The 18263-nt window shown below is 38.2% G+C and overlaps 2 protein-coding genes across 10 annotated transcripts in view; one reads left to right on the top strand and one right to left on the bottom strand.

Moving 5' to 3' along the window:
- The window catches only part of CAVIN1 (caveolae associated protein 1), a 32834-nt gene extending 22177 nt beyond the window's left edge, over positions 1 to 10657 (bottom strand). The window contains exon 1 of the mRNA XM_039347238.1: positions 9969 to 10657. Coding sequence (XP_039203172.1) covers positions 9969 to 10388 — 420 coding nt within the window. The 5' untranslated portion in view covers positions 10389 to 10657. The remainder of the gene's footprint in view (positions 1 to 9968) is intronic.
- A 6871-nt stretch (positions 10658 to 17528) lies between these two features.
- ATP6V0A1 (ATPase H+ transporting V0 subunit a1) overlaps positions 17529 to 18263 on the top strand; it is a 61059-nt gene continuing 60324 nt past the window's right edge. For all 9 annotated transcript variants that reach the window (XR_005557164.1, XM_039347236.1, XM_039347235.1 and 6 more), the window contains exon 1: positions 17529 to 17679. The gene's annotated coding sequence lies outside the window, so the exon portion shown is untranslated. The remainder of the gene's footprint in view (positions 17680 to 18263) is intronic.

Here is an 18263-nt window from a genome sequence, read left to right as displayed (position 1 = left end):
GTTAAACCCATTTGCGGATAAACAGAATTCACTTTTTGAGGTACATTTGGTACCTAAATTTTTTGGCTTATTCTTATACAGTATACAGGGGTAGGCAACCTTGGCTCTTTTATGACTCGTGGACTTCAATTCCCAGAATTCCTGAGCCAGCATGAGTCATAAAAGAGCCAAGGTTGCCTACCCCTGGTATAGTATATCACAGTACACAAAAAAATCATCTTGACTCTTTCAAACATCTGTGGTTTACTCGGTTTAAACTTGCAGGTATTTGGAGATGAGATATCCAAGCAACATCTAGAATGAATCTATGAAGGTCCAAAAAATAAATCATAATGGCATTAGGATAATAAAATGTATACTGAATAACAAAATTCTCTCTGTCAGATTATTTAGGTTTTTATTCCTACCAACTACACCTAAATTTAAAAAGCTTATTTCTGTTTATCTGACCTCTTCCATGCTTGCCCCTTTCTTCCTAAAACAAAAAAATTGCCAAGATGTGACCTATGCCAGGATAGGATTGTCTGCATCACAGCAAAGAAAAGACAAAGCAAAATTCCAGAGCTTAGTGGCTTGATGTGATGCAGCATTCACTCCATGGGTTTTTTTACTATTTGTTAGGAAACAAATACCAGGCAGATACTGAGGTATCAATGCTGCTAAATATTCTCAGGCAATGTCCCAGGATGGCTAATGGCACAAGTTGCTGCAGTTAGTCAGTCTAAGCTGCTTGTGACAATAAGTAGGTCCAGCAGGACACTGATAAAATATGAGCAAAGGCTGGAACTAAGTATAGCGATTTTATTTCTTAATTATTTTCTGTGTGAAAGACGAATATGTGTAGCATTATCTACATTATGTATTAAAACATAAGCAGCCCAAGCCAATTTGCTTGTCTGAGGCATATTATGTGGTAAATGACAGTCCTTTCCTAGCCAAGCCAGGATGCTTAGAGTCATCCAAGTTAGTTGGGCATAAAAGGAAGAAAAACATTATCCACATTTCTTTCCTTTTGGGGCAGTAAAACCATAATGAATTATTAAATAAGGAATAATTTGCTGGCCTTTTGAGACATGCTAAATTTGTTGCCAGGGCCCTTGGCCCTGCTTAGTTGGATCCAAAATATCCAGAGAAAATAAGATTGGGGAAAATTGTACTGTGACTAAATGAGCACAAGATCATAGTTTTTAAAAGTGGACTGCTATACTTTTCTCCTGCCTCCTTTAGAGCTACTAGCAAACATAGCAACAAGGGCAACAAAAGCTAAAGCCACTGAACTGACCCAAAGCTGCTTTACAAGCAAAAGGGCAGGGCTACAGACTTCAGTGAGGCAGCCAGCAGCTAAAATGTAGGGGCAGAAGTTTCAAAGGCTGAGAAGAAAGGGCTCAGTTTGATCCGCAGATGGCTTGGCCTTCTCTGACTCAAAACTGCTGCCTCCATTTTCATTCTGTGCCAGCTGGTGCCATGGCACTGTTTCTGCTAAAGGGCCAGAAGGCAAAATCTCTCCAGAAAGATCATAAGGTTCGCTGTCTTCTGAAAGGTCAAGGGGCACGCTCTCCGATGGAGTTTCACTGGGCGCACCATGGATCATCTCGGGCTATAGTGAGGAAAATGAGTATCAGTGGGCAGTATTGATGAAGCCAAAGGTTTCTCTATAAGCATAGCCACTAGGCACAGGCCAAGTCAGTGCAATGGCAGCAAGGATGATTCACAAGCAAAGGCACCTATAGCAATCTGACAATAATTCTCCCCAAAATGATAGTCTTTCCCTATTTTTACATATCTTAGGTATTTGTGGCCTATATCCACTCTTTGCCTAGAAAGCACAATTGCTCATCACAGATGATCAGGAATCCTGCATAGATATTGTGATGGTTCAAGTCATGTCCCATTATTTGTACAGTTAGAATTTAGGTAATTCCACTCTACTTTTAGATATTTCAAATCCAAGACTGCATCACCATCAATTATAATTTATATGTAGAGGTTCATTTGAATTTTTTATTTTTATTTTTAAATGTAATATACCAATGGTTCTCAATGTGAGCCATATCCCCCCTCAAGAGGCCAAGTCATATTTCCAGGCATGTCCAGGGACAGGATGTCAAAGAGGTGAATGAGGCTCAGTAGGAGGTCATGAGTAAAAAAAGCTTGAGAGTCCTTGTTATATAACATCTGATTTGCAAAGACTCCTGATAGTTTACAATAGGCCTGCACAATTCATAGAAGAAAAAGAATCACAATGGATTTTTTTAACTTGCTATTGTATGCCACTCAGTCACACTCTTGTGAAATCATGCTCTTGTGAAGACGTGCTCTTTTGTAATCAGCAGCTTTATAAATAACATAAATAGATAGATAGATAGATAGATAGATAGATAGATAGATAGATAGATAGATAGATAGATAGATGATGTTCCAATCAGTTGTTTGGTAGAGCAGTATGACAATAGCAATGGAGCATTGTGTTTTTCAAAGTAACAGCAGTGCTGGCAATCTTTGGCAGCAATGAATTTGAGTTTTCAAAAATGTTGTGCAGAACTGGTTTAAAATATAACTCCATTAGCTATCCAGATGCTAGCTCCTGATGAGTAATTTTAAGGGATCTACTCTTTCCTCTTTTTTATTGTTAATCTGGAGTTGGATTGGATAGTCCTATGTACTGTACAGTACAGAGAACATGTTGGGTATGATAGTATCCACCACATTTAAGAAAGCAACATAAAATGTTATCGTGTTTTATTTTCCTAGTCAAGAAGTCTGTATACTATTGAATAAGTCAGTCAAAATAATTTGTTCCATCAAAGTTTGTCACCTATTGGAAGCTTTTATGTCAGAAAACTGTATTACTCAAGAGGGTCCATTTCTACATGAAAAGCAGAATTTTTTAAAGAAAAGGATATTAACTTTCCATCTCCTCTGTGGGTTCTCCCTGAGCTCATTGATGATTGTGATGGGCAACCTGGAGGATGAGTCTCTGTGGTGGATTGGTTAATTGAAGGTTAAGGCGTCCTAAAGTCTATCTCTGGAGTGGATGTATCAAGAGACTCCAAACAACTCTAGCCTCAGAACAATGTGTTAAACCATGCCATTTCCCCCCTTGTTAATAATCTAATCTTAGGTTAATTTATAAATTAAGACCAAAGGTTATACTTACTAATGACATACTAGAAGCTTATATCTTAAAAATAACTCAGATTTCTCTGTGAAAAAATATTTTCAAAATGTAATCCTCTTAACTTTTAAAATAAACAGGCCAGCTGGCTTATTTCAAAGCTTTTTCCTTCCTGATGTTGTCCTTAACTTAGAGACACTGTGCAGAAGAGGGAGTGGAAACATGCACCAACATCCACCCTACTTGTCTTAAAGTGTAGTCTAAATATCTAGAGATTGTTCATTCTAAATGTTTAACATGCTCTTCCTTCCTGAACATGAAACAAAATCAACAAAAGAAAAGTCTGTTGCTTTGGACTTTGTTCTGTCTTGTCGAAAGATGCTAGATTGTAAATTAACTCCAGAATGCTATACATGAATGTAGGTAGAGTTTGTTTGCTTTTGTAACAAAGAATTTTTAATTGTTTTTGGATCATGTTTTTCTACGTATTTTCAAAGCTTTCCCAAATGATTCTTCTTAAGATTTGGCAATTTTCTTCCATGCTTTCTCATCTCTCCATCTCACATATGTAATACAATTATAGCCATGAGATAATCTTATTGTAATAAATTCTCATTATCTCACCATAGTGTTATAACAATAAAGAAAAATAATGTTCTGAATAATCCAGAAGTTGATGTCAAAACAATATAATTGTTTTTATTCCAATTTTACAAAGAGTTACTGGAATACACGGAGACATACCTAATTCCTAACACATAGGATGAAAAATTAATTTTAACTGGCAGCATGTGCAAAACAATTTTAAGATTTAGGAGGATGAGATATCAGATTTCTGTTGCTTTGGAATAGACACTATTTGCCTATGTCTCTGCAATGCCTATGAAATCTATATATTTGTTCAGAAAAAAAATATAGACCTTTATAATGTGATTCTTGTATCAAATCAGCTGAAGACATTTGGTTGTTTAAGCAAAAGCCTTATCATGAATGCTTCTTAGATTGTGTATTATTTTTATATTATTGATTTTTGCATTATTTAATATAATTTTGTAAGCCATCCAGAACTGTTGTGATCTGTGAACATATAAAATCAGACAAATAATATGATCTCATTCTGTCTATTCCATAAAAATCATATAGACTGTAACTGTGACCTGAAATGCACTGTATTTCAAGAACAGGAGCAAAAGCTGTCTACATGAAACTAAATTTACAATGCTAAATGAATGTATAAAAGGTAAATTGCATCATAGTTTATTTTAATGATTTGTGGTATCAAGTATTTTCACTGTCAACATCAAACCATAGTGTGCAATACAATTTCTTTCAACTTTACTACATTCAGTTTTGTGGCATCTGCAAGTATGGCTGGTTATTGGGTTTTTATGATTTAAACAGCACGATTGACATATGTGGCATTGTATAAACCAAGAGATGATTGCTTGCTTCAAAGAGCCTTTAGTCCAACACAAGTGGCTGTCTGTGTCCCCCCCCCCATTTCTAACTACAGTATCTTATGCTGAGCACTATTAGGAAAAGATGCTTCCTTTAGTTTATCTCCTATTGCAGTAGTGGCGAACCTATGGCACGGGTGCCAGAGGCGGCACTCAGAGCCCTCTCTGTGGGCACACATGCCGTCGCCCCAGCCTCGCCTCCCCCGTGGCCCCCTCCTCTCCAGCAGCCTCCCTGGAGAAGAATCGCCCCTGGGTGCAGCCCACAAGGAGGAGCGCAGCCAAGGACATAGCCGGGCAGCAGGGACACGACTCCGCCCTCGCACCTCATAGTGTGCAGATGATGCTGTGGGGTGTGGGCAGGGGGCGTGGCTGCCATGGTGCTACAGGGCTGCCTTGGTGATCTGCTGCGGGCCATGGAGGCAGTGCATATCCTTGCGGGTAGGCAGGGCAGGGGGCGGGTGGGGTGGAGCAAGGCAGGGTTGGAGGCGGAGCGGGGGCAGGGGGTTTTTTGGGCACTCGGTCTCTAAAGGTTTCGCCATCCCTGTCCTATCCTATGAGCTAATTAATAACTGGGGAACTCAGTCTACTGCAACAATGCAAACTACATTCCAACAAGGCCGTTTTTTCAGCCAGGGATGCTTTAAAACAACAGCAATAGAAGCAGCAATTTATTAATAAACACCAGTATAATTTAGTATATGAGACACCACCAAGAAATAACATTATGCATTTTTTTAAGTGTTACGGGAAGGAGCTAACCTTGGAAATATTTTGCAAGAAGCCAATGATTTTTGTGAGATGCTGCACTGAGCTAAATTTTCTAAGCATCTCTTGGGAAACTTTTACATCAAGGCCGTGAATGATACTGAAAATAGACAGAAGAGAACAATCCCACAGCTTCCCCCCAAGGGAAAACACAGTCATGGCCTTATAGGGATTTGTGTACTTTAATTGGGTTTTTTTTTATGCTGAAGGGCAGAAGGTTATTTGTCAAAATCTGCCTGCAGCATTCAAGGAAATTCAACTGTTCTTATAAAGAGGCTGCTATGCTACGGTAAATTCATGCTAGTCTTTATAACCGTTCACTTGCATACTAATAGAACCTCTTGTGGTTTGGGCTTATTCAAAATGGCTAAGTCTACAACTCTGGCTTTGAATATCAGAACTTGGGAAATCCAAGAGGGGGTGGGGAGGTAATAATTCTGCACTAGATGCTTCCTTTGGGCACTGGATTTTGCTGGATTCAAGACACCACTAGGTTCTTATGGATTCTCTTATACATTTGCTTTTCATACCTATAAGAAAATTAATGCTGGCTTCTCTTATAGTTTGACTAGATGGATAAAAATATTGGCAGATATAAAGGACAGATTTCAAAGTATAGTACAATAGCAGCAGTATGTGGATTCATGGAACAGCATGAAAAAGGGAATATGGAAAGTCCCAGTGTTTTTTGCATTTAACCATTTTTGTTCTCCTGGAAGAGAGAAATGTGCTAGATGCTGACATTGACATAGCTGAACAAGTGGCATTAGAACTGAATGGTAACTCTGATATGGACCCCTCTGGAAATTCCTGCAGAAAAATTGTTTTCCATTACTATGTATATTTCATCTTTATTTTAGAGAATTGTTTTGCTTATTTTTCAAAATTGCGTCAGTAAGATGTTTTTAAATATATGTGCAAAACAAAAATCTGGCAAGACAATGGTGAACAAAATTAATGAGTCCCAATACTGCTTTGAAAAATGCTAAGAGATTTGCCCCCACAAATGAATAAAAATTAAGGAGAAACAAAAATGCTATGCAGAACTATGCAAACAAAAATTATTAATTCATCTGGAAAAATGCTACAAGTACTTGGAAAGTTTGGAGCATCACTTAATTGCTCTCAGCCACCAAAAGAAGAAAGCAAACATCATTCTTAGGATATAATAATAGAGGTACTCATAAAATGTAATTACACGATGTGATTAATTTAGAAAAATCATTTTCAGAAAAACTGCCACACCCTTATTCTCTTTTTATAAAGAAGTGATCCACATTTTAAATGTTAAATTCTCTACACATTCTCAGGTATTTCAGTGCACATTTGAAAACAAAACTATGAAACTCAGGCAAATTGTTATTAGCAAAGCAAATACTTTTATCATGGCTCTTCAGTGTGCTGTAATGAACAAAGTTTCTTTCAAAACATTACTGAGTGGCAAACACCAATTGATAATTATATAAATGTGTAAAGAATAAAGAACGTGACAGGGGAAATTAAAATTATATGAAAAATATAATGACTTAAATTTCTTTTTCTGCACACCTATTAAAAGTGTAGTTGTCTTGACTACTTTTGTATCAAGCCATCCTTCTTAAGTATAGCTTAATAAATGTCCAGCTCCATTGTTATGACTGACTTCAGATAATGTTGCACAGATTGTCCTCATTTAGTGCCAGTCTTGTACAGTGATCCTTGGCTGTTATGACAATGATGCAAAAGTAACTTTGCAACCAATGCCCACATTTATGATCTTTGCAGGGAGGAAAAGGAAAACTGAAGTAAGATTGTAAGCACAGTCACAGTTTTACTTAACATCTACTTCATTTAATGACTGAGTTGCTGAACTAAGATTACCTGTATAGGCAAGTTTTGATGGGTTTTGCCCTAAATAAATAATGACTGCAATCCTATTATGTCAAGAGAAGAGAATGAATAAATAAACAAATAATCCTAACTTTCCTACATTTCAATCCTCAATGGAGGTGGAATAGAAGTTGTCTTTTATTTTGAAAATACCAGGTTCCACTTAGGCACCGTGAGCTCCTGTGTTATTTGTTTTAAGCAATAACAGAAGTACATTTTAAGATAGTCACAGGATTACACCTAGAGAAACAACTGTTTTAATAACTTCTAAAAAATGCTGCCTCTGATGTGTTCAACAGTATATTTCTTCCAGGATCAAGGTATCAACCTAGTTTGCCAGCAATTCAATTTTGCCCCATGAATATACATATTACTAACACCCTCTTAAATGTTCAAATCATGTTATAGGTCCCAAACTTGTTTGGTTGGGAACATATTAAAAGTGGTGCAAGCCCTATAGCTACAATTCAGAGAACATTAGTATGTTAGCAGCATGGCTTAATCCCCAGCCCAAACAGTAATCAATGCCAGAGCTATTCTGAAACAAAACACACTGTGTCAGGCAGGGCGAGAAGCATCCAAAGCAACAGCAAAGACTGAGGCTGATATTTTTTAAAAAGCCTCTTTGAAAGGAAATCTATCCTCCTTTTTTGTATAAATAGAAAAGTTGTGTTGCAAAAAAGCAAAGTTCTAGAAAATATCAATCAGCAGCTTTTCCCATCACCCATATGGTCAGTTGTGATTCTTGCGCTATGATGAATCTATGTGGCAAAGTTAATTCTGCAGTTATCTTTAGCCTGCCAGCTCTCTACTCACTCTGAAATAATTACAGTTTAATCATTGGTTCTACTGTTTTTTTGTAGTATACAAAAGCCATCATTCTATTATCATTTACTCTTATAACAACACTATTTTCTTCATTGTAATAAATAAAGCTAATGGGATTGGGAAAAATAATGGTCATTTTATTTCTATTTATGTATTTATTATTTTTACAAATACCTCAAGGTGGCATACATATCCAACATACCTTCTTTCTATTTTCTCCACAACAACAATCGTGTGAGGTGGGCTGGGCTGAGTATAATTGGCCCAAATTCACCCATCTGCCTTTCATGGCTAAGGCAGGACTTGAACTCATAGTGTCCCACTTTCAAATTGAGCCTATGCACAAATAAGTAAAACAAAATCTACACTCTTAATTCTTGATTAGATATTAAATTACACTTTATATGCATTTTATATAGAGATTTTTAAAAATAATCCACCTAAGAATGTTTCCATATTGCAAGTTATCATTTCTATTAGTCTCATATTTCAGATGTAACGCTGAACATTATTTGCTTTAATGCCATCTCTTAGGGAGTACTTTGGTGTGATTTAAGAACTTGCAGTCTAACTTCTAGCACAGCCACTATCAGATTCATTAACATAATGAGTATGCTATGCCTATTTCAAAATTCAATATACCAAGCAAACAAACAAATCTATTTTATAAAATCTGAAAAGTTATGTTCCACAGTATGACATTTTTTCAAAATCAGGCTGTTTAATGGCAATCCAAGATAATTTTGTCATAATTTTAGGGGAGGCAAACTTTAATACTTGTAAAGTAATGATATAGACTGATTTTAAAATGTTTTAATTCCTTCCTTTTATTTTCTCCATTTCTTATCCAATGAGCCCTGAAACTCTATTTCAGTGATTTCCAATTAAGAATAATTTTTAACTGTTGAATTGAGTTAATATAATCTGGAGTATTCCTGCCTTTGAGGCATGATATAATTGAGAATGTTCAAGACATGAATCAGTGGGTTATATCAGTCAGCTATTTGATGGATTCCTCAAACAGATATAACCCAATCTCCTTGTATGTTGTGGTAGTAAAAATGCAACTATATTTTGCACATTTCACCCTCAGATAAAAAAGAAGCTCAGCTGAACTTTTTAAAAAAATTGTCCCAATAATATGACTTAATCTATGATTAATTAATTAATCTTAATTTAATTTATGATGCCCTGTTTTTCTTTATACAGACTATAAAAGCTTAGACCATAAGAGAAAAGGAAGACTGGCTTGAAATTACATGTTTTTGTTTGTTTGATATTAACAAATTTAAAGCTGGCCAGGAAATGAGACAGAATTGTGTGTGTGTGTGGAGGGGGGGGGGGAACTACAATGCAGAACAAAGCTGCTTTTCACCAAAGTGGCAAAGAATTCTAGGACATAAAGACAAGGACAAAATAATATTACATCAGGAAACATAACTTTATGCTTGTTACCATCCTCAAAAAGTACAATTTATACAGTATTCTCTGCAACACAACTTCTCTGCAAAGTGGCAATAAGGCATAGAGATTTCTTTCCTAAACGAAGTTAATATGAATATTTGAGAAACTTAAAAAAATATTTCTAATTCTGTAACTATTAATGAGAAAGGTTGGTTCCCTTCTATGTTATGAAACAATTAAAAATCTCTCTCTCTGATTTTGATCAAATTCTTCCATGGTTTAAATGGGCATGCAGGCCAATTTTGGAATCTTAGCAAAATCTTGGGCAGTGAAATATGTATAGCATTCAGTCCTTTTTCTCTCCAAGATTTCAGAAATGGGATAACTTTTGAAGGTGCAATAAATGGTGTTTAGTAACAAAGAAGCTTTGGAAAGCTCTATACAAAAAAAGAAAGAGGCAATAATCTGTTTTGGCACCGTTAAAGGCCAACTATAAAAAAGTAAATAGATGAGATTAAATAGCCTCTTACCTGGTAGATCATGACTTTAAAATTCCTACGCTTCAGCAATTCCGTCTCATTGGATTCTAACTTCTTGATTTGTCCAGCTTGTTTTTCCAGATTTTGTCGGACAGTTTTCACATTAACACTGACTTTACGGACTTTCTCCAACATCTTATTGACTGTATTGCTGGTGGTGGTGTGAGCTTTGGTGAGTTTAGCCAGTTCTCCCTGGATGCTGGCCACTACACCATCCATTTCTTGCTGTCTCTCTTCCAATTGAGTCTGGGTCAGCTGAATCTGATCCACAGCCCCAATAATCTTGTCCAAAAGGGTAAGCACCATAACACCATTGATCTGGTCAGATTTAATGGGTTCCTCAGCAGCTGGCTCCTCTGAAGCCTCAGATACAGTTGGCTGCTCGACGATATGGAGGGTGGTGTCTGCCATGGTCACTTAAGAGTTCTGACTAGGAAAATCTGGAGAAGCTTGACACTATAGTGACAAGACAGAGGAGTGAAGGCTGAAACTGAGATCTCTCAGTTCTGGGAGACCAGCCAGAAGCCAAGAGCTGAGCGTGTGGATTTATGCTTCAATTGAAATAGTACAATCCTTGCAAAGCTGTCAGGGGAAACTGTCCTGCAAAATTTTCCAGGCTCTGAGGCCATTGGTTGACTCCACCTCAACTGAAGGAAAGGACGCTCTTGCCAAATGCCTTGTTGACCCACCCCTTTTTTTCTACAATGATTAAAATAGTTGGAGAGAAGGCAACAGCTTTAACATGTGAGCACAGGCAATGTTTGAGCGTTTGCTCACTCCCTCACAGAGGAATGCAAAAATCTAAACTCCAACAGCCTCTGCTGCTTAATAGGTGGTGGGAGGGCAATGATTTCTTAGCAAAATTTCTCAGGAATCTAGAGGGAGGAGGGGAACAAATATTCTGTACAAAACTGATAATGGAAAAACCACCTACTCTGTGAATATCAGTGAATATGTAACAGTGGCTCGATGGGAAACAGCTGCACGGAAGAGTACAGCTGGGATAACCCAGAAATTTCTGTGTTGAGCCAGGCCAGCTTAAAGTTTCATATTTCCTTTTAAAGGCATTCAGTGACAGTTTAGGACACACACACAGCTTGGATCACTCAGCATACACAACTGGTAATACAACTGAATTTAGCTGTGCTAGAGATACGTGGTCAAAACAGCATGCACATACAGCTCCAATGTACTTCAGAAACATCTATCTGGATTAAAAATGAAACTTTTTGATGCAAAAAGAAACTAGCTAGCATAGGCTTGTTGTTTAATATACAGTATTTATTAACTGTTGCCTGCAACAGCAGTTGCCATTTTATGGAGATGAAGCAATTCTAGACTAGTAATTTGCCATAAACAAAACTGAGGATTATTCTGCATGCTTTCCAATGTGATCAAATGCTATGGATCTCATGGAGAAACTTCTCTTTAATTCAAATGAAAGCTGTATGAGTGGAAATGAATTCCATAATGATCATGAATGTATGAACATATCAGAATACAAAGAAAAGTTCTTGATTTAGGTGGGATATTTTTATTATTTAGACCAAGGTACTCCAAAAGATTTTAGGAAGCATACTTCCATGAATTCCACAGTTTCTGTATTCTTTAAAAAAAATCCATAATAAATCCTTCCAGTTCCAGTTTGGAAATGACAGACACTGACTGATCTTGGCATTTGTCTAAAACAGCGGTTCTCAACCTATGGGTCGCGACTTCATTTGGGGTCGATCGACCATTTCACTGGGGTTGCCAAGCAAGCCTGCTGCCATTTTTTCCCCCTTTTCCGGTGGGTGCCTTACCTCCCTTGGGCTGGGCCAGCTGGTGGCCCAGCCGGTGGTCGGCCTGCTCCGTCTCTGCTGCTTGCCAGCTACACCTCGGCCAGCACAGGGGGTGGCACCATGCATGTGCGGCACTCCCGGCCAGGGAAAGTCCTCGACTTATGACCGGTTGGGAAGTTCTCGACTTACGACCGGTTTAGTCCTCGACTTACAACCGGTTGGAGGTCACGGCATTAAAAAGGTTGAGAACCACTGGTCTAAAAGAACCCAAGAAAAAAAAGGAAAAGTGGATAGGAAAAATAAAAGAGCAAACATTTGTTTGGTTGGAATTCATGGTTCAAAAGTAGCCCTTAGAAAAAAAGGAGAGCTAACCATCCCCCTAATTATTGTAAAGCAGCTATAAGTCACTGGCTTTACAAAAGAAAATCTTCTCCCAGTAACTAGAATTTGTTGTTTCTTACTCCTACCAGCATAGGCAACACTGTACTGATGAGAAAATTCTGTGGCTTTAAGAGTGCAAGTGACATTGATGGACTCTATATAGCCAACCAGAATCACCTTGTAGAGGAGCTGGGCAGTATAAAAATTAATTAATTAATTAAAAGATGGCTCCAGCATATCAGGAAAAAGCAGCCTGAAGTAGACCCAAAGGCGCTTTTCCAAAAGGCAACTTAACGTCTTGACTGTTTTCCTTGAAAACATTTCACTTCTCAATGAAAAAACCAAGGAAATTCAGTTGCCTTTTGGGACAACTATGACCCGGAATATTGAGAATCTCCACAGACATTTAACCTGGAATACAAATAATGTACCTAGTCTGAATGCATTCAAGGAATTCTTTATGACATTCCTTATGAACAATGTAAATGGCCTTATAGTGAGTGAATCCAACAACTGGTCCATTTGACAATATTAACTAATTCTGATACATTTTTATCACATATGAAAGAATAGGTATCTTGTCGAGGTATTGATGTACAGCACATCATTTTTATTGCTCAAATCAGACTTCCACATCCAGTGCCTTGCAAATGTTCAATCCTTCAATTTCTATAAATCCCAGGCAGGATATGGAAGATATATATATATATATATGGAAGATATATATATATATGGAAGATATATATATGGAAGATATATATATATATATATATGGAAGATATATATATGGAAGATATATATATATATATATATATATATATATATATATATATATATATATATATATAAAAAAGTTTTTTGAGGTTTTCGCGGGTATTTGTATGTAGGTCTTTGGTTGTTCGGGTTTTCTCCCATGTAAAATTGGAAGTGTCTTGGCGACGTTTCGACGAAGTCCCATTCGTCATCTTCAGGATGGTGTTTTCAGCTTCGTGCTTTGAGCAGCAATGTGTGGTCTTAGCTGTTTATTCCTTTTAACTGCCAGTGGGGGTATGAACTGATTGGGTGGGAGCTTGGCTGTGTTCTGATTGGGTGGAGGTGTGTTCTGAATGGTTAGGGGCTTGGCTGTGCTCTGATTGGCTGGGGGAGTGTTCTGTTTGGTTGTGCTCAGGTTAGTCTGAGTTGCAGAGGGGTTTAAGATTTTGGGCTGCCTTGCTATTTTCTGGCTTCGCGTTCGTGGTTGTGTCTCCTCTTCATGGAGGGTGTCAGTTTGCTTCATGTATGGATTGGAGGGGTTTAAAGTGGCTAATGATGCAGCTGTGGTCTGGCTTCTGGTTTGTGGTCGTGTCTCGTCATCGGTGTGGCTTTGGATTTGTTTTTTGCGTGGATGTGTGGTGGTGACATCCTGTATGGTTTTTGTGAGTATGGGTCTGGTATCATTTTTTGTGTTAGGGAGTCGTTTGTCAATAAGGGTGGGTTTCCAAATGGCTGGTAGGCGAGAGGTATCATCTCGCTTGTTCATGCTGTGTGGGCATTTTTCTATCTCGATGGCTTCTCTGATTATTCTGTTATTAAAATGTTCACTTTTGGCAATGGTTCTGGTATTTTTAAAGTCAATTTCATGTCCTGTGGCTTTAAGGTGTTGGACCAGGGAAGATGTTGGTTCCTCTTTTTTGACTGAGTTCTTATTTTTTTCAATGCGTGCACTTATTCTTCTGTTGGTTTGTCCAATGTATGTGGTGGGACAAGTGGTGCATGGGATTTCGTATACTCCTTGATTTTCTAATTCAATTTTATCTTTGGGGTTTCTAAGGATGGTGGATATTTTTCTGTTTGTGCAGAATGCTGTTTTGATGTTGTGTTTATGGAGGATCAGAATAATCAGAATAATCAGAGAAGCCATCGAGATAGAAAAACGCCCACACAGCATGAACAAGCGAGATGATACCTCCCGCCTACCAGCCATTTGGAAACCCGCCCTTATTGACAAACGACTCCCTAACACAAAAAATGATACCAGACCCACACTCACAAAAACCACACAGGATGTCACCACCACACATCCACGCAAAAAACAAACCCAAAGCCACACCGATGACGAGGCACGACCACAAACCAGAAGCCAGACCACAGCTGCATCATTAGCCACTTTAAACCCCTCCAATCCATACATGAAGCAAACTGACACCCTCCATGAAGAGGAGACACGACCACGAACGAGAAGCCAAAAAATAGCAAGGCAGCCCAAAATCTTAAACCCCTCTGCAGCTCAGACTGGCCTGAGCACAACCAAACAGAACACTCCCCCAGCCAATCAGAGCACAGCCAAGTCCCTAACCATTCAGAACACACCTCCACCCAATCAGAACACAGCCAAGCTCCCACCCAATCAGTTCATACCCCCACTGGCAGTTGAAAGGAAGAAACAGCTAAGACCACAGATTGCTGTTCAAAGCACGAAGCTGAAAGCACCAGCCTGAAGATGACGAATGAGACTTCGTCGAAACGTTGCCAAGACACTTCCAATTTTACGCGGGAGAAAACCCGAACCAAAGACCTATATATATATATATATATATATATATAAAAACTGCATAAAAACACACAATTCAGTTGCCAAAACTACATCAGATATCATTATTTATTCATACAGATCCTGGGTCAGGCTCAGGTGACAAGCCAGTCAATCAATTACTGTTGCAATCAATGGATCAGCATCTTGTTGATCTGAAAAAAAAGATATTTCCTGCACTTGGGGAAGAATACAAGGAAGAAAAAAAATACTACACATATATATATATATAAAGGAAGCAGAGGAGAGGTCCCGAGGCTTATGGAATGAAGGAACTGGATGAGGCTGTCGGCAGGCCAATAACTTTCTCTCTCAACCTTAGGAAGGAACTGGCAAACCACTTTAAAAATGCTGCCCAAAAAACCTGCAAAGACACTCATCAAGAGTCAAAACTTACTTGAAAGCACAATGTATCCTGCTCTCTTATACAGGTAATCTTTGACTGATGAAGTTAGAACAGCACTGAAAGAAGTGACTTATGACTATTTTTCACACTTATGACTGTTGCAGCATCTCCATGGTCACATGATCAATAAACCGAATGTATACATTAATCAACATACACAAGAACATATACATTTATATCCCCAACTGACACACCTTTCAAATCACTGGAAGCATTCTTTATATATTGATTCATAAGTACAATAAACAACCAAGGTAATGTAGCCCATCCTATCTTATTTTCAGCACCACTCCTAAGCATTCCATTTATTATCACATTTTCCTTATCATATACTTTTATACTTGTATTCAGCAAGTAACCAAGCTATATTCATACAGAACAAGCATTCACATTATCATACATTCTCTCTAAAATAATAAATGTATAATACAATCCATGTTATTCTTTATTTGTCTTCAGCTCATTCAATAACATCATTCTACAAATCCTTCTCTGTAAACTGACTTAACTATGTATACCTGACCACACTTGTAGATTATAAGCTGTTTAACAGATAGGAAGCAGCAGGTGAAGCTAGGTAAAATCAAATTGAATACACATTCAATTAGTACAGGAGCCCCCCCCCCAAGGCTATGTGTTCTCTCCATTACTCTTTTCTCTCTATATCAATGACTGCATCTCCAAGGATCCCTCTGTTAAAGTACTGAAGTTTGCAGATAATACAACAGTCATTGGTCTCATTCCAGAGGACAATGAGTGTGTATACAGAGGGGAGGCTGAACAACTGGCCCTGTGGTATAGTCGAAACAATCTGAAGCTGAACACACTTGAAACTGTAGAGACAGTAGATTTTAGGAGAAGCTTTCTTATTCTACCATCTTTTACAATATTAGACAATACAGAAACAACAGTAGAGACTTTCAGGTTTCTGGGTTCTATAATCTGCCCGGACTTGAAATGAACCCCTAACATTAAAACTATCATTTAAAAGTCACAACAAAGAATGTTCTTCCTGAATCAACTGAGAAAGCTCAGATTGCCCAAGGATCTGCTGATAAAGTTCTACAGAGGAATTATTGAATCTGTCATTTGTACTTCTATAACTGGTTTGACCCAGCAACCAAACAAAACAGGTACAAACTTCAATGGATAATTAAGACTGCAGAAAAAACAATTGCAACTAGACTACTTTTCATTGAGGACCTGTATCCTGCACAAGACAAAAAGAGGATTGAGAAAATATCTACAGATACCTCATATCCTGGACATAACCTATTTCAACCTCTCCTCTCAGGACACTGCTATAGGGCATTGCATGCCAAAACAAATAGACACAAAGATAGTTTCCCCCCCCCACCCATGCCATCACTCTGCTAAACATCTAACTTCCATAGTACTGTCTTATGCCTGAAGAATATCTATCCATATAGTACAACTATATTGTTATTATCCTTGTCATCTTCTCACCTTCCCTACTTTTTCCTATTGATATCTTATGATTTATGATTGTATCTTATGATTTATGATTTATAATGTCGATGTTTGTATGTATACTGAAAGTTTATGCACAGGAGACAAACTCCTTGTTGTCCAATCCCACTTGGCCAATAAAGAATATTCCAGTTCCAATAATTACTCTTATTAAGGGATGCAGTTATAAGACATAGTAAAATGCATTTCTGAATTTAAGAAATCAAGACTTACAGGGGTTGTAAATGTATCATTGCAACATTTTGTAAATTAGTTATGTAGTGAATTAATAACTTCAACCCCTCAATGGCTAGGTAAATTTATGCATCATTTCGTGAAGATGAATTATTTATCTAATATATATATATGGCTGCCAAATACAGACATCATGACTTTGGGTGGCATACAAAATTATTAAAACGAAATTCAAAAGAAAACTAGAGAGCTTTGCTAATCATAAAAACCCACAAAAACACCCCAATGTGTTGCATCATTTCCAAAGAAATTGTATTCATACATAAATGTGAATACTAAATATTGGGTAACAGTATTCTATTGCTCTTGCGTATCCTATTTTCTAAATGGCTCTGAAATATTTTTGTACATAAAGCAATATCCAAAAATATTACACAGAAATAAATAAATAAATCTTCTTTAATTGCTGCTCTGTAGCTACTTTGAACTAGAATTGCGAGAGTTGGAGCCTGAGAGATCTCCTGGGCATTGAAAAAGCCCGATCAGAGTTGTCCCCTTCATTGCCCCAGATCCGAAAAAGGGCGAATGTGGGGATGAATCCCGTTTTTCGGATTAAATCCTCTGTCCATCGAAAGAAAAATAACAACGTAACTCCCGACGAGTAACATATCTCTCCGTGCAGACGGACCACTGAAGAACTAGGCCGTCGCTATCTTCCCATCCAAGCAACAAAATGGACGCCCCGCCCACCAGCGGAAGAACGGATCCAAGAGCAGAAGGCCGGATCGTGCCCGTTTTCCAGCCGTCCGGTAGGAGGGAGTTACGTTTTTACGTAGTGACGTCATTGACGGAAGCTCAGGCGGCAGCTGTGGACTGAGACTGTGGGTCACCCTTGGGAAGGTAGGTTGGTGGGGTCGCTTTGGGAGGAGGTTCTCCTTCTGGGGAGGGTCTGAGCGGGAATTACAGGATGCTCTTTGTTAATGGGGGAGCAGTCGGGTGATCTCTGTTCGCGGGATGGAATGGTTATGTGAAGGGGCTTTTGATGCTGGCATTCTTCCAGCTTAATGCTTAGGTCTCTTGCCCTCTTAATCCTTGTTTGATTAAACAGGGGAGAAGAAAAAAGAGATTTTATCGGTTGAGGTTGGGGAAGCTGGACATTGGGGTCATTTCTGGGTGGAGCAAGTTTTTCCTTGCGACCATACCTGGGTTGTCATTGAAAGGAGGGGACGCTTCGTCAGCATTTTTGAAAGGGCAGGCATTTTGAGGGAATTAATGTTTTATATTGCTCTAATCTTGCATATGGGGTTTTATTTTTTATGATCAAAGGATATTGGGGATTGGAATTGGATGATCATGGAAGATGGTTGGTGAAGGAGGAATATTTGATATCTTTTCCTTCCACTTCTTTACCATAATTGTGAAAAATTTATGCCAGGAGTGGGTGGACAGTAGACCTAGTGATGTGCGAGGTACTAGCAGCTTTT

Source organism: Crotalus tigris, unplaced genomic scaffold, assembly GCF_016545835.1.
Source record: "Crotalus tigris isolate CLP2741 ecotype Arizona unplaced genomic scaffold, ASM1654583v1 scf7180000018057.1800818, whole genome shotgun sequence".
NCBI lineage: Eukaryota > Metazoa > Chordata > Lepidosauria > Squamata > Viperidae > Crotalus > Crotalus tigris.
Note: the sequence above shows the minus strand (reverse complement) of the source record. Positions and strands in the feature narration are given on the sequence as shown.